The sequence below is a fragment of the Podarcis filfolensis genome (assembly GCF_964270895.1).
Source record: "Podarcis filfolensis genome assembly, chromosome: 4".
NCBI lineage: Eukaryota > Metazoa > Chordata > Lepidosauria > Squamata > Lacertidae > Podarcis > Podarcis filfolensis.
In genome coordinates, this window is record NC_139607.1 from 95,147,231 (window position 1) to 95,163,501 (window position 16,271).

The 16,271-nt window shown below is 46.3% G+C and overlaps 1 protein-coding gene across 1 annotated transcript in view; it reads right to left on the bottom strand.

The window, feature by feature from the left end:
- The window catches only part of MYO7A (myosin VIIA), a 159,473-nt gene that overhangs the window by 81,462 nt on the left and 61,740 nt on the right, over positions 1-16,271 (bottom strand). The window contains exons 9-16 of the mRNA XM_083609483.1: positions 14,802-14,915; positions 12,387-12,540; positions 9,801-9,877; positions 8,556-8,675; positions 6,726-6,868; positions 4,618-4,828; positions 3,192-3,327; positions 2,004-2,110 (exon numbers count right to left, since the gene is read on the bottom strand). Of these exons, the coding sequence (XP_083465609.1) occupies positions 2,004-2,110; positions 3,192-3,327; positions 4,618-4,828; positions 6,726-6,868; positions 8,556-8,675; positions 9,801-9,877; positions 12,387-12,540; positions 14,802-14,915 (1,062 nt within the window). The remainder of the gene's footprint in view (positions 1-2,003; positions 2,111-3,191; positions 3,328-4,617; positions 4,829-6,725; positions 6,869-8,555; positions 8,676-9,800; positions 9,878-12,386; positions 12,541-14,801; positions 14,916-16,271) is intronic.

Sequence of the window (16,271 nt, forward strand, 5' to 3'; positions counted from 1 at the left end):
GAAATAAATGCAAGGAATAAAATAAATATTGCAGTTCCCGTTTCAGAAATAGCAGCGCTGGCCAAAGGAAAACTGGTGTTATCTTCAACATCAGTTGCATGTGGCAGTACAAAGACATGGGAAAGGGCTGGCTGAGAGGATTCCGCGAGCTTTAACAATAAATGCTGGAGAATGATCTGTTGGGAAACTGTGTACATGCAGCTACTCACACAGAGTCAATTAAGGTTTGGCAGACAGCCAGAAGGCAATCTGAAGGAGTAAGTCTGCCTGGAGATAACAGAGGCATGGAGACTGCTCCCTGATTGGTCAAGCTCTCTCAAAGGAGTGATAATTAATGGCCTACTAACTGGAATGTGTTAGTTCAGAGTTCAGTGTTCAGTAGTTCTGTGTGTCAGTGTAGGAGTTGTGAGTCGTGTCAGAGAGAGCTAGCAGAAGATCCGTGTTCTGTTCCTGTAAATAGTCCACTGTATATAATAAACACCTAACTACAAGTTCTTGGTTCCTGCTTCGTCTATCCTGTCTGCAGCCAAGTGGCCAATTGCTTCCGTGGATTCTGCGTGTACTCTGCTAGGTCTGGCTAAAGTCCTGCAACTAGTCAGAAGGTTGCGAAACTCCAAATAGGGTTTGCCGATATGATCATCTCCCCTAGCCATTATGAAAAAAATCAATGTATTCCTCAAAACATGAAAGAAAACAGGATCTGTAATGATAAAAGGGCTTCTTATAGCAGCTTTATTAACTGGAGCAGGGTTTCCCAAACTTGGGTCTGTTTTTGTTTTTTGGGTCGCAGTTCCCATCATCCCTGACAACTGGTCCTGCTAGCTAGGGATGATGAGAATCCAAAAACAGCTGGAGACTGAAGTTTGGGAAATCCTGAATTAGAGAATATTTAGCTGCATTCGATTTCCAAAAAGAAGGATACGCTCTCTGTCTCGGTTAACCCTTTATTTTTCCTTTTATACTTTATGAGGCTGGCATGCTTTTAAATGAATGTCAAATTGCACACAGATACTTTTAAGTGAGCCCTTTAGTTTGTGCAAAGAATTAGATATCAAGAATGTGAAGGGGGAAGGAATGGCAGGGGGTTGGACTCGATGGCCCTTGTGGTCTCTTCCAACTCTATGATTCTATGGGTTTCTGTGCAGTCAGACCCCAAATCCCCATTTTTCCTCCTCCAAGGGAGCATTTCTAAAATGCTCTAACTTGAGCTCTTGAGCCAAAACCCAGCTGTATAAACAAGTGCTCAAAGCTCTCTCCCTTATCAGTCCGTGATGGCAATGAGTGGCCTTGCCAGTTCCAGTAGAGCAGGGATGATGCGTCTGGGTCTTATCTTGCATCCTGACCACAAAGACGCACAGACCTTGTCAAGTCTGACAAGAGACCCGGGAACGGCGCCAGGAGTTGGTGACCTCCTGCCCCAAGATAAGAGTATAGGAACAGGAACAAGCTTTTATGGTCAAGAGTACAGGAAGAGGAAAACCCTTTTATGGTCAAGAGTGCCGGAACAGGAATAACTGTTTATGGTCATGGATGTCAACTTACGTGTATAAGCTGACGTGGTTGGATTCCTGGGGAAGGGGGGAGAGGGTGCCTGGAGGATATATATACTGCATGAAATTTCTCATTTCTTTGGACTTGCTGTGAAGTGACCACGCAAGTGCCTTCTGCTATCCGGAGAGCAGAATAAACTCTTTCTCTGAAGCAACCTCGGTGTCATTTGACTTCCTTTCTCCCTCCCGGGAGCAACACAGACCCCACCAGTCGGTAAAGTCTAATAAGGCTACAAATGTACAAATGTACAAGTAGCCCAAAGGACCACCCAGTCCAGCATTCTGTTCTCAGCTGGATGACCCAATGGGAAGCGCAAAAGCAAGACCTCCAAATGCAGCAGCACTCCTGCCCAATTGTAGTTCCCAGCAACTTGGCATTCAGAGCTATTCTGCCCATGTTCATATTGGGCACCTGACAACCCACCCTACCCCTCCGCAAAAGAGATTTATTACCATGGCTACATCAGCCTGGAAGATCTGTTTGATGAACTTGTTCCTCGAGGAGTGGACCAGCTGGATGATGTCTCCATGAAGTGTGTCCCTGTTTTTCTCCAGAAATCCTGTAGTGGAGAAGACAACAGCATGAGCCCAGAATTATTTACACTGCTGTGAGGTTTTTGGGAGTGGGGAGTGGGTCAGTCAGTCAGTCAGTCGGCATGACGCTCTGAGTCCCTTCCAGTTCCTGGGATCATGTCTCTGTGCAGGGTAGAAAGTATGAGGAGCAAGAGTGCCAAACCAGCTCCTATGTCCTGGCAATGGTTGTGGCTGACTAGTTAAGTGCCATGATTAGCGTAATCATGCCGCAAAACAGGGGTCGGCAAACTACGGCCCGGGGGCTGGATGCGGCCCACTGAGCTCGTAAATCCGTCCCACAGACCCTGTGGACCCTGCCGTCCACTCGTCAGTCCCTGCGTTAAACCGGACTGACTTCCGCGATGCTGGCATGGCTTCAGATTGGCTGCAGGAAGCTGCAGGAAGTCTGAAGCCCATTTTCATCTCATGATGGGCACAGGGCAAGTTTTCGACTGCTTCCTGATGGGGACTCAGTATCACAAACAGGACATTCAGATACAATGGTACCTCAGGTTAAGTACTTAATTCGTTCCGGAGGTCCGTTCTTAACCTGAAACTGTTCTTAACCCGAGGTACCACTTTAGCTAATGGGGCCTCCCAATTTCTGTTCTCATCCTGAAGCAAAGTTCTTAACCTGAGGTACTATTTCTGGGTTAGCAGAGTCTGTAACCTGAAGTGTCTATAACCTGAAGCGTCTGCAACCTGAGGTACCACTGTAATAATAATAATAATAATAATAATAATAATAATAATAATAATCACCAGCCTCACACCTGCAGACTCCTGCTCTGGAAGGTAGGACTCGAACCCATGGCTTCAAGTTGCAGGAAAGGAGATTCTGACTAGGCATGCAGAAAAACTTTCTGGCAGTAAGAGCTGTTCAGCAGTGGAACAGACTCCATCAGGAGGTTGCGAACTCTCCTTCCTTGGCGGTTTTTAAGCATAGGTTGGATAGCCACCTGTCATGGATGCTTTAGCTGAGATTCCTGAATTGCAGCGGGGTTGGACTAGATGACCCTTGGGTCCCTTCCAACTCTAAGACTCTACGATTCTATGACCTTGACCTACCTTTCGTCTCATAGTACACGACTCCAGCGAAGTGGTTGATGCCAAACTGGGTGTCGTAGTTGTTTTTGGGAGGGATGTAGTTGGTGTTGAGCTTATGCTGGGAGTTAAGTTTGTGCAGCATGGTGGTGTCTGTTCCCTATATCAATTAGAACACAATACCCAACTTTAAAAGGTTTGCTGCAGTGGTCCAGAAATGATCAGCTTGATCTGCCAACCCTTTTCTCCACCGAACCCTCCTTGCATCGTATACTACCTGGATGACTTTCTTTCAAGGGTGCAATAATCAGTGTCTGCATATGCAAATTTCTTTGCAAGCTCGTGGCTCTGGTTGGATGCAGAGGAAGGGTGGGAAGAATCAGCTGGGGAACCCCCAGGGGAAGAAGGCTCAGAGCCTGGGGAGCAGTGGCAGTACAATGATGAGTGGTCAGAGGGAGAAGACCAGGAGGAGGAGGTGTTGGAAGTTGAATGGACAACAGGGCTTAGTGAGCAGGAAGAGTCCATGGCAGAGAGCAGTCCAGAAGCGGAGGCAGAAGTGGAGGGGGGGTCAAGAAGCAGAGATGGGTCTGGTTGGTGAAGAGTCACAGGTATCTCTCCCTCTTGCTACAACAAACTACCCTTCCCTCTGGTCTCCCAGGACCAGGAGAGGCATGAAGTGGAAGGAGCAAAGGCAGGCAAACAGCCACAGTCTCTAATTGCTTGGGTGGAAAAACCCTGGAGAGGAGGTAAAGATAAAGAACCCCAGTGAAAGGTGACTATGGGGTTGCAGCGCTCATCTCACTTTCAGGCTGAGGGAGCCACCATTTGTCCACAGACAGCTTTCTGGGTCATATGGCCAGCAGGACCAAACTGCTTCTGGCGCAACGAGACACCGTGATGGAAACCAGAGCAGACAGAAACGCCATTTACCTTCCCACCGCAGCAGTACCTATTTATCTACTTGCACTGGTGTGCTTTTGAACTGCTAGGTTGGCAGGAGCTGGGACAGAGCAACAGGAGCTCACCCCATCGCGGGGATTCGAACAACCAACCTTCCGATCGGCAAGCCCAAGAGGCTCAGTGGTTTAGACCACAGCGCCACCCGCTTCCCTGGAGAGGAGGAGACATTGGCGACTGTGGGAAGGGTTCCATTTAGATCTCATAAAACAGCTGCACTGGTTGCCATTTCGTTTCCATGCCCAATTCAAGGTGCTCACATTGGTGTTAAGGTCCCAGATGATTCTGGCCTCAAATATCTGGAAGACCTCCTCCTTCCTTACAGATCCTCTTGAGTGGTGAAATCAGCAGAGGAAGTTATTGCAATCAGGTCCTTCTTGCAGCCTTCTCATGGACCTGGGTGCAGCAACTTCTGATTTCAGCACTGGTGAGAGGGTCTGTTGGAACGAAGGAGGTCTTCCCTCGATCCAGGACACAAGTTCTTAATCCTGACCTTGGGGAATTTGCTCTCTTCATCAATGAGCGAGATGATGTTCATTGGTTTGATGGCGATCATGTCGAGGGCATCCTGGTTGTCGGTGAACTCGATGTGTTGCCAGTTAATGTTCTCCAGGTTGTATTCCTCCTGCTCCAGCTTAAAGACGTGGCGGACGAAGAATTGCTGGAGGTTCTCGTTTGCAAAGTTGATGCAGAGCTGCTCAAAACTGGGGGAGGGATAACAAGCATCATCAGCGAGGGAAATATAGAAACAGAAATTAAAAAAAAGCCCAGGAATAATTTGGGAACAGATGCAAGAATACACACACACACACACACACACATATATGTATGTAAAGGGACCCCTGACCATCAGGTCCAGTCATGACTGACTCTGGGGTTGCGGCGCTCATCTCACTTTACTGGCCGAGGGACCCGGCGTACAGCTTCCAGGTCATGTGGCCAGCAGGACTAAGCCGCTTCTGGCGAACCAGAGCAGCACACGGAAACGCCGTTTACCTTCCCGCCAGAGCGGTACCTATTTATCTACTTGCACTTTGACGTGCTTTCGAACTGCTAGGTTGGCAGGAGCTGGGACCAAGCAGGGACCGGAGCTCACCCCATCGTGGGGATTCAAACTGCGACCTTCTGATCGGCAAGTCCTAGGCTCTGTGGTTTAACTCACAGTGCCACCCGTGTCTATATATATATGGCTAAGAATTAATTAGCCCATGTTGGGCTAAGAATTAATGCCCAACATGATGAATTGAAGGACCCCCTTCTCGCAGATATACCCATGTACTTAATGCAAACATGTGAAGTCCTCTTCTGGGTGCCCTCACCAGGTCTACCAGAAGTAGGGCCTTTTCAGTGTTGACACTCCTTATGCATGGTATAGGGCCAGCCCTACCATTAGGCAGAGTATGAGTCCTACATTGAACTTCCCTCTTTAAACATGATCACTTTAATTAGGTGCCAGTATTGGACACCCCTCCCCCATCTCTTCAAATCCAAACAAAGGAGTGTGTCAGGCTTTGGGGACTCGACTTCCTCCTCCTCTTTGGCCGTAGATAAACAGGACAAAGTGAAAAGAGTCGCTTACCATATAAAGAGTCTTTAATGATCACAGCAAAAGAACAAAGCAGCCATTCTCGAAATGAAGGTATTACCAATTAAGGTTTCCACCCACTCCCCCCCTAGTCACTTCTGTGCTGTGCAACCTGAGCTCGCAACCACTGTGCTTCTTGTGTAGCCACCCTATCTGCTCTACATGTCCTTGGACTGATAGGCTGGAAACTTTCCAGCGAGAGAGAGAGTCTGTTAGCTCTCACTCTTCCAGTTCTTCTTCACTTTGCTGTTTACCTCCCAGTGCTTCCCAACTTTTGCCTTCAGAACTATGTCCCTCTGCAAACCGCTGTTCCAAATCTATACTGCCCCACTTCTGGGCAGCTTCAGGATCCTGGTCAAGAGCAGGGGAAGGTGGAAGCCCTCACAATTCCTCATCAGAGCAGTACTCCTCAGCCTGGTCTCTGACAGAGAGTTGCAAAGAGGTTCTCACTGTGAACGAGCCTCACTTTCCGTTCTATATCCTACGATATGATATGATACGATACGAGGATACGATAATCTTTATTGTCATTGTCCCGTACAGAACAACAAAACTGAAAAAAATCTACATTCAGACATTCAAAAACCAACAAGCCTGCTATCCCAGCTACCCCAGCCTGGTTAACCCCCTAAAAACTCTGACACCCTATTTTTAAATACAATATACTCCCATAGAGACTCCTTACACTGCGTTTAAAACCAAAATCGCATTTGAATAGAAACTGTTTCTCAGGCAGCTAGTCCTAGTCTTTATAACCCTGTGCCTTCTTCCAGAAGGCAGAAGCTGAAAGAGATCATTTCCGGGGTGCGCACTATCCTGCGCTATCTCTGCAGCTTTCTTATGGCACCTGGAAGCATAGATTTGATCCAAGGTGGGAAGAGGGAACCCAGTTATTGTCTGCCCAGATATAGGCGCTGATGGATGGATGACTCGCCCCCCCATCAGTATCCCTGCACCCTTTTACCAGCTACCAGCCACCACAGCAAATTTTTGCTGAACATTTCTCGCTCCTGTACCTGTTCACCGTGAAGTTCTCAAACCCAAAGATATCAAGAAGTCCAATGGATCTCCTCACACTTTTGTGTTCGTGGGAGGGAGGTCTGTAAATGGCAGCGTTGATCTTCTCCACAATCCACACGAAAAGCCTTCCGTAGATTCCCTGGAAAGGTTGGAGAAAGGGAAGGGAAATAAATGCCATTCATTTTATAGCTTGCCTCAAAAGCTTTGGCTCTTCAACATGCCTCTTGCTTGCCCAGGGACAGGAACTACTCGTAACAATTGGATTCTAGAATTTTACAATCTGCATTTTTTTATTTTTCAATTTGCAAACCTGTGCCAAAGGCTTTTGGCCTCGACTCAAGCAAGGGTGATGTTTGGCTCTAGTTTGGCTGAGCTCATGCAAACAATTTGGCTGATGCCGCATAAAGCCGGAACACGTTTGGCATTTCAGTTATCCAGAATATCTGATTGAAGAACATTAAGAGCATCTTATATTGGGATTTCAGCTATCTAAAGAAGGACTGAAGAACTGGAAGAATACTTGTGCTGAGTAGAGGTTTTATTTCCATTCAGATTATTGCATGGTACTCGGGGCCAGATTTAGGTTTGATGAGGCCCTAAGTTACTGAAGGTAATGGGGCCCTTTATATGTCCAGCTGTCCTTTGTCAACAACAAATGGTCGCTGTTTTTTGTGTTGAATATATTCTCTATAGTAATTTATGGACCTAATAGGTATCTAAAGCCATTTGTACATAACAAAATATGTATTTTATCAAAGTAATTGTTGAACTGAAATACAATTAAGAAGTATATTAATAGTGAAACAATTATTAACCTCTAACTGTACGTAGGTTTTATTTCATTTGTTTTTTATCTTATATTTTGGAAATGTACATCCAGTTTGTTTTTTCCTTTAATTTTTTGGGGGGCCACCAAGAGAGTGGGGCCCTAAGCTATAGCTTGTTTAGCTTATACGTAAATCCAGCACAGATGGTACTTCACATGCTGAGGAAATATTATTTTGAGATACATTAGAGGCAACCGGGATGAAGCAGTGCACAAATTGTCAAAATAAATAAATAAATGGAGTAAATATTTCCATTTTATAGCCCTATCTACTTCTGTTACTGCATAGCAGAATTTTTACACCTGGCATTCAGTTTTTGTGAATTTTGTATTGACTCTTGTCATCAGCTCCCATTTTTATGCAATGAATTTTGTTGACAAGTTTATGGCCTCACATCCATTAGATTTCAGGTAAAAGGTAAAGGACCCCTGGATGCTTAAGTCCAGTCAAAGGCGACTATAGGGTTGCAGCACTCATCTCACTTTCAGGCCAAGGGAGCCAGCGTTTGTCCACAGACAGCTTTCCAGGTCATGTGGCCAGCAGGACTAAACCACTTCTGGCGCAACGGGACACCGTCGGGGAAACCAGAGCAGACAGAAACGCCGTTTACCTTCCCGCCGTCGTGGTACCTATTTATCTACTTGCACTGGTGTGCTTTCGAACTGGTAGGTTGGCAGGAGCTGGAACAGAGCAATGGGAGCTCACTCCGTTGCGGGGATTCGAACCGCCGACCTTCTGATCAGCAAGCCCTAGGCTCAGTGGTTTAGACCACAGCGCCACCCGCATCCCTTAGATTCCATGTAGACAGAAGCTGATGATAGAATTCATTTAGGTTTATCCTTTAATTCTTTAATGTCCCTACATAATTTCAACCTGCTCCAGGGAAACTCACAAACCTGAGTGTTTTGTAAACCGCTTTGACGTGTCCCCTCCTCCCCCCGAATCAAGCGGTGTGCAAATTGTAGAAAATAAATAAGAGAGAGATGGGAGTGACTTTACCTTTACGAAAGCATCCCTGACATCCAGCGCTTGCTCCATGCTGAGAGGGGTGGAGACAGTCTCCCCCCTTGTGATGATAGTCCGGCTGGTGAGACAGTTCATTAGGTCCTGAGGGTCGACCTGCACGCATTGGAAATAAAAGCCATTCACTGCCCTCTGCAGCTCTGATCTGAGCACCTATCGCCTCACCCCCAACTTCAACAACATGTCACGGCTAAAAATTGTCCACTGTTTCTTTAATGCTAAAAGAACTGAGTCAGCGGCCTACAATGACTCATGCAACCTTTCACCAAATTGTACCTGTATATAGAGTGGTCAATGTTAGTGTTTCGTGTGGGTTGGTTGGATGGTAGAAAGCTGGTTGCGTTTGGTGTGTGTAAAAGCTGTGAGTCGTGGTTTGAGAAGAAGACTTTTTAAAGAATAAAAGCAGCAATACTCTGCAAGAATACTCTTTTTCAAAGACTCTTTTGTGCCAACTAAGGTCTGAGGACTAGGCAAAAGAGTAAAAAGAAGGTCAGAACCTTTTCTTTTTCAAACACTGACACAACAAACTGAGGTGGCGAGGACAGGGTGCTCTGTAGCTAAAAGAGAACAACTGAGAAACACGAGGGACTCGTCAGCACACTCTGGGGGAATCATAAGATCTGCAGAAGTACAGCATCTACATCTGGGGTTTTCTGGGGCCAGTGGTACCTGTCTGGAATTTTGCAAAATTTGTTGAGGGCACCAATCAGAAGGGAGGCGTGCCATGACACAAAATGCCTCATAGCGGTGGTGTCGCATAACACAACATGGCTATTGTGGGGCCATTGCACAATCTTTTTTTTTTTTTTGTTAAAGCGTTTATTAATTTTCCAATAAGAAACATCCAATGAACATATCAGATCATAATCCAATAAAAATAAAAAACAAAAACAAAAACAAGATCAAATTGTCTTCCAAATTGTAATTTTGATTTTACGGCTTCCCACAGTCTGAACCTTGAAGCGTATCCATATCTCAGTCCTGCCTCTCACGATATTTCCATATTTCCATATCCAATTTTATCTCTCCAGACCTCTTGGGGCCATTGCACAATCTAAACTGGTTGCTGTGTGGGCGGGGCATAGCACAACATGGCTGCCATGTTCAAAAGAGAAGGAAAGGAGACAGGAACACAAAATGGCGCATGCATCCAGGGGGTCTTTTTTCCAGCAGTTGGCAGTTGCCTGCCTGCATAACCCAACAGGGAGATGTTCAGCTCACCTCTAGTAACGAAGCCGCGGTGATCAGCGATGCAGAGTGTACCACCTCACAGGCATCCAAGTTGTCGTAGGTCCGAGCTGCGTGGGGGTTAAACCGAGATAAGATGGTTGCAAAAACGGTTGATACGGGAGCACACCTTCTTACGGGTTGCGTCAAATGCAGCACTCATTTAAAGTCAACTAGCAGCACACTTGTTTCACTGGCAGAATGTTACGAAAGGGAAAAGGCAAGCATCTTGCCAAAGAGTGTTGTGCATTGAGTTGCACGGCAAGGATCAGCTGTTTCACAACAAGAATCTGCTGGCGCAACTGTTGGATTCCTTTGTTTACCAGACTTTAAACCCTGCTATTCATTAGTGAAAGGGCTCTCACACTAGTGGGGGAGAAGACATTGGATACAGCCCTTTGTAGCTGTGTTTTTTGTGTATGTGGGATGTATCGTTCACTGAAGCAGTCAAATTCAACATTTTCTGTTTCCTAGAGTGGACACGCAGGGGAATGCTGCTCCAGACTTCCTGCCATACCTGCTCTGGAGCATCCTCCCCCTGCATGTGACCAGGTAGATGGGCGGGACCCTAGCAGACCCTATAAAAGGGCCAGTCACACAGCCATCTTCCTCTTTTTGCCTTTTCTGCTCTCTTGCTCTCTGCTGGCTCTTAGCCAGCAACACATGGCTCATCCTTACAGAGGATGGAAGCCGTAAGGTGGAAAGTGTGAGGCTTGGCTCAGACTTATTTTCTCTACAAATGTACCTGTAACTGCAAGATAAAGCCTGCTCAGTACTGTGAACTGAATGTGAGTAAGCTTTATCATTGCTTTTAAACAAGACTATTGTGTCATTATTGTTTTTAAGAGGGAACTAAGGAGGAAATCTGCAAGCTCAACTTATATGATTGCTCAACTTATATGATTCTAATGCAGGGGTCAGCAAACTTTTTCAGCTGGGGGCCGGTCCACTGTCCCTCAGACCTTGTGGGGGGCCAGACTATATTTTGAAAAAAATAATAATGAATGATTTTCTATGTCCCACAAATAACCCAGAGATGCATTTTAAATAAAAGGACACATTCTACTCATGTAAAAACACGCCGATTCCTGGACTGTCCGCAGCCGGATTTAAAAGTCGATTGGGCCGGATCTGGCCCCCGAGCCTTCATTTGCCTACCCATGTTCTAACGAATCCATCAACTTGTTTCCAGCGATGCGCAAGGGAATGTGCTCTGCTACTTGCTCACTAGCGTGAGTGAGGAAGGATAATATTGAATCAATATATCCTCTCCTACTATCCACGACATTCCCACAGTGTGAATGTATGTTGTGGAGCCTTCCCCTCACCCCTGCATGGACTTATCACCTCACCAAGAACTAAGCCAAAGGTTACGGACGACCTCAAAACAGCACACTTGGTTCCTAAAGCTAGGCCACCCCACCAATCACCAAGGCTCACTTTGCCTCATAGGCATTCCTCACACCTTCTGCATACAGAATTCGCACCGAGTACTGTCTAGGCCAGGCACCCCCAAACTTGGCCCTCCAGATGTTTTGGGACTACAGCTCCCATCATCCCTAGCTAACAGGACCAGCGGTCAGGGATGATGGGAGTTGTAGTCCCAAAACATCTGGAGGGCCGAGTTTGGGGGTGCCTGGTCTAGGCGATCATCATTTCACACACACCAGCCTCCATGATGCATCACACAAATATTGCCATGCGGTCTCCAAGCAGTGAGAAGCTCCAAGGGTGGTCCTACTTAGATTTAAGGTTCCTTTAGAGCAGAGATCATTGAGGGTCTGTGTCATTTTGCAATATTCAGTTCATTTGTGAATATACAACTAACGGAAACTACAACTAACTCGGAAACTACAACTAATCCAGAATGCGGCAGCTAGACTGGTGAATGGGGGCGGCCACCGAGACCATATAACACCGGTCTTGAAAGACCTACATTGGCTCCCAGCACGTTTCCGAGCACAATTCAAAGTGTTGGTGCTGACCTTTAAAGCCCTAAACGGCCTCGGTCCAGGATACCTGAAGGAGCGTCTCCACCCCCATCATTCTGCCCGGACGCTGAGGTCCAGCGCCGAGGGCCTTCTGGCGGTTCCCTCATTGCGAGAAGCAAAGCTACAGGGAACCAGGCAGAGGGCCTTCTCGGTAGTGGCGCCCGCCCTGTGGAACGCCCTTCCAGCAGATGTCAAAGCGATAAACAACTACCTGACATTCAGAAGACATCTTAAGGCAGCCCTGTTCAGGGAAGTTTTTAACGTGTGATATTTTACTGTATTTTTGGTTTCTATGGAAGCCGCCCAGAGTGGCTGGGGAGGCCCAGCCAGATGGGTGGGGTATAAATAAATTATTATTATTATTATTATTATTATTATTATTATTATTATTATTACATGGAGAGCATAGGTAGGGGAAATGGCATTCATGCCCTAGCATGGGAGAAAAGACCCACCAGGTATTCACTGTCACACAAGTAGCCTGACAAAAGTTTTGGCAACTGGCCAGCTGCAACAATATTAAATTTAACCGTCTCTCTGGGGAAATCCCATTTGCCGCCGTTATCCAACTCTTTGCCGGGGATACTACCTTCATACCGCAAGTTCCCCATATGCAAGATGGCGGCCAGGAGCTTGGAGATCTCCCAGTTCTCCGTGTCGGTGAACATGAGGACTTTCATTGCCGCTCGGATGTTTGAGTATTCTTTGCTGTCATCTCGGCCGTCGCAGGTAATGCAGTTACCCTGGTGAGGATGAGATGGTTTAATAAGCCATCGACAAGGAGCAGAAGTACTTGTGCCTGGTGGCACACAATTTTGGACATCTGTAGCCCAGGGCTTAATCGGCTCATTATTATTATTTTGCAAGGACAAAAATAAGTGCATCACATCTTGAAGGCCTGCTATGTACTGAGTTGAATAGGATCCAAAATGCAGCAGTCTGATTGGTCCTAGAACAATAGGATTCAGAATGCAGCAGTCTGATTGGTCCTAGAACAATAGGATCCAGAATGCAGCAGTCTGGGTGGTCCTAGAACAATAGGATCCAGAATGCAGCGGTCTGAGTGGTCCGCAGGAGCCACCCAATCCAACTCCAGGTGGAAGTGAATCCGCAACCTGATTGGCCTACAGAAGAATCCCGGAATTAGCCAATCACGTGGGGCCCATTGTGTAACTAATGTATATAAAGCAGACATTTCGGGGGAACTTCCATTCCTCACTACTATGAGCTGAATAAAGAGCATGAAATCCACACTCGACTCCGAGTAGATTTCAAGGCCCTTCAAAGAGGCGACAATATGAAAAAGTAAAGCATGGCAACTAAAAACAGCAAGTGGGAACCACCAAATAAACAGCAACTCATGACCAAGGGCTACTAGGGGTTTAATGCAGCTGGAATTTCTCTAACAAGTTCTTGCTGCAATAATAGCACATTATCGGTGGATTTCTTAGGCCTTACTGGTTGTTCTGCAAGGCTTCCCCATTATAAGCATGTTAGTGCTATCTGGAGGGGTTATAACTGTTAAGTTGTGGGTGAACATATCAGACGACACAGCTCTTGTTTATTCCCAGGCCAGAACAGAACTGAACTGAAGGGTTCAGCCAGCCTGCTTATATAGAGCTCCACTAGAACGCAACAGTAACCATTTTCTGTAACTATCCAATCACTGAACGTCACTTTTGATCCCTTATTTGCATATGTGGACCTGAACTATCTACAGTATCCCCCTGCTGGCCCAGGGTGAGAACTTCAGTACATAACAATAACACCTGTCAGAGTGGAGCCAAAGAACCACTAAAAAACCAAGGAGAATCTTAAAACAGCAGAAACATAAAGAGGACTTATTTTGGAGATGTTTTTGGGGAGGAGAAAATCTTTGGCAAACGTCACAATGCTGGGTGCGCTTCTGAGCATGCACAGAGTAACCACAGGAAGTTCCCTGCATGTAGAGATCTAGAACGGCATGCCAGGAAGAAGCAATCTTGCCTAGCCTCCGCTCCCTGACATGCTAGGTTTCTAAGTGCAGGTATTTTGCTTTCTTGGTATGGAGGAGTTTTCCATTGTGTGAGCTCCTGACCGCAGTGTGAAAGCGTGTTCTCCTTCATGGAGAGCACGTGTTGCGGTGGGGGCCACCAGGACACTCCAAAGTTGTGGGGCGGGCTAATTGACCGTTGGCCACTGATGCGATTGGGCTTCCCTTGTCGTTGGGAAGAAGTTAATGTTGCCATTTGTTGATTGACAGCCAGAAATGCTAAAACTCCTTGCACGGGGCTAGGGCTTCCTGTTTTCGCCCGTGCATCAGATTGCCCGTCCCCCCCCCCCGAATTAGGGTTGTTCGCTTTGACCTTGCTATGCCTGTCATGGGGTCATCTGCTCTTGGGGCAGGGGCCCGACAGGAATTTTGTTCATCTGGCTGATTGGCTGGGGCCATTTGGTTTTTGCCTACTGCGTAGCAAATCGTCACAACTTATAAGGTTGCAGTTAGGCATTGGTTTATGGTTTGGGTGGTTGAGGGGCATGGATTGGCTGTGCCTGCCCCTCTAATGCTGCTGCTGCAAGGGATTCCGTTAAAGGAACCGGGGGCAAACTATTGCTTGTCCACCCTGTCAAGGGGGCTCGGGCCATAGCAATGAGCTCCTGGTTGCATTTGGGGTGAGGGCAGGTTCCCTGCTCCGTCGTTACCCCCAAGTGTATTCTCCTTTTCTGACTTTCGCAGGCGTGCGGAATGTCAGACTGTCCCCCATGGTGGGGGCAGCTAGTTGCAACCAATGCCTAAGCAACCACTCACATGTTTGTATTTTAATAAAGTTGTGACCAAAATTATGCCAAAAACCTTAAACAAAAATATTGGTGTGCTGTGTGAGTTATTGGGGTGGCCCTGGAGACCTCGACACGCAAATGGCACAGTCTACGGACAGAGGCTTACCACCTCAGTCTAAACTGGGCCTCAGATACCAGTGAAAACTCATCCCCCTTAATTTTTTAAAAATGGCTTTGCCCTCACCATCGAGAGGTAGTTGTAGTCTCCTGCTTTCCTAAGTCCAAGCAGCTTCTTCTGTTCTGGCGTCATTCCTTTCAGCATGCAGTAAAAGACGTGGTAATTTCTCTCATCCTGGGCCTGAAATCGAAACAGAGGGAGAAGCAAAGCTTAATAATAATAATAATAATAATAATAATAATAATAATAATAATTCATTTCTACCCTGCCCATCTGGCTGGGTTGCCTAAGCCACTCTGGGCAGCTTCCAAGACACAAAAACATAATAAAACATCAAACATTAATAGTAACAATCTGACCCAATATAAAAGTCACAATAACTTTAAAATAAACAACTTCTCTCAAACAAAGCAACATTCAACAATCCATCAGTATCTAATAGTAAACGGTAAAGGCCAACATCAGCAAATAATAATTAAACAGGCCACATCAGCCTTGAGTTCCAATTCACTTGCGAATTTACAAATTATTATACGTGTTAATACGAATCGAAGTTACAGTAAGTCATTGTAGCTGTGATATAAGGGATTTTATCAAGAGTGGGTTGTATTTGGTTTGAGCAATAGTCTGGAGGCAGAATTAAAGGGAATCGGACCTTGAAGAACAGCACGTGGGAAGTCACACAAAATTTATAATCAACTATTCAGGTAGGTAGCCGTGTTGGTCTGACGCAGTCAAATTAAATAAAAATATTGTCTAGTAGCCCCTTAGAGACCAACTAAGTTTGTTCTGGCTTTCATGTGAATTTAAAGAAGGTATCTTTTGTGGTATCTGAAGAAGTGTGCATGCACACGAAAGCTTATACCCAGAACAAACTTAGTTGGTCTCTAAGGTGCTGCTGGACAATTTTTTATGTATATTCAGCTATGTAATTGATTTGTATTTGAATTGCTATTGCTATTTGGTGTTAATATAATATGGCACATATTGGATTTTTGCAACTGAAAATTAATAAAATTATTTAACCAAGTCAGATTCTATCTACCGTCACAATGACCCTGCGAGTGGGCCTAGCACCAAACTTTCCTAGTCTCCCAGGTCCTAGTCTGACCCCCTCTAACCATGATCCAACACTGGCTTTCCTTAATCCCGCCTCCCCTCCCCTTGATAGTCTTGCGTCTTGGCTAAACAGGGACACAGGTGGCGCTGTGGTCTAAACCACTGAGCCTCTTGGGCTTGCTGATCAGAAGGCCGGTGGTTCGAATCCCCGTGACGGGGTGAGCTCCCATTTGTCTGTCCCAGCTCCTGCCAACCTAGCAGTTCAAAAGCACACCAGTGCAAGTAGATAAATAGGTACCACTCCGGTGGGAAGGTAAATGGCGTTTCCATGTGCTGCTCTGGTTTCCATCACGGTGTCCTGTTGAGCCAGAAGTGGTTTAGTCCTGCTGGTCACCCGACCTGGAAAGCTGTCTGTGGACAAACACCGGCTCCCTCGGCCTGAAAGCGAGATGAGCTCTGCAACCCCATAGTCACCTT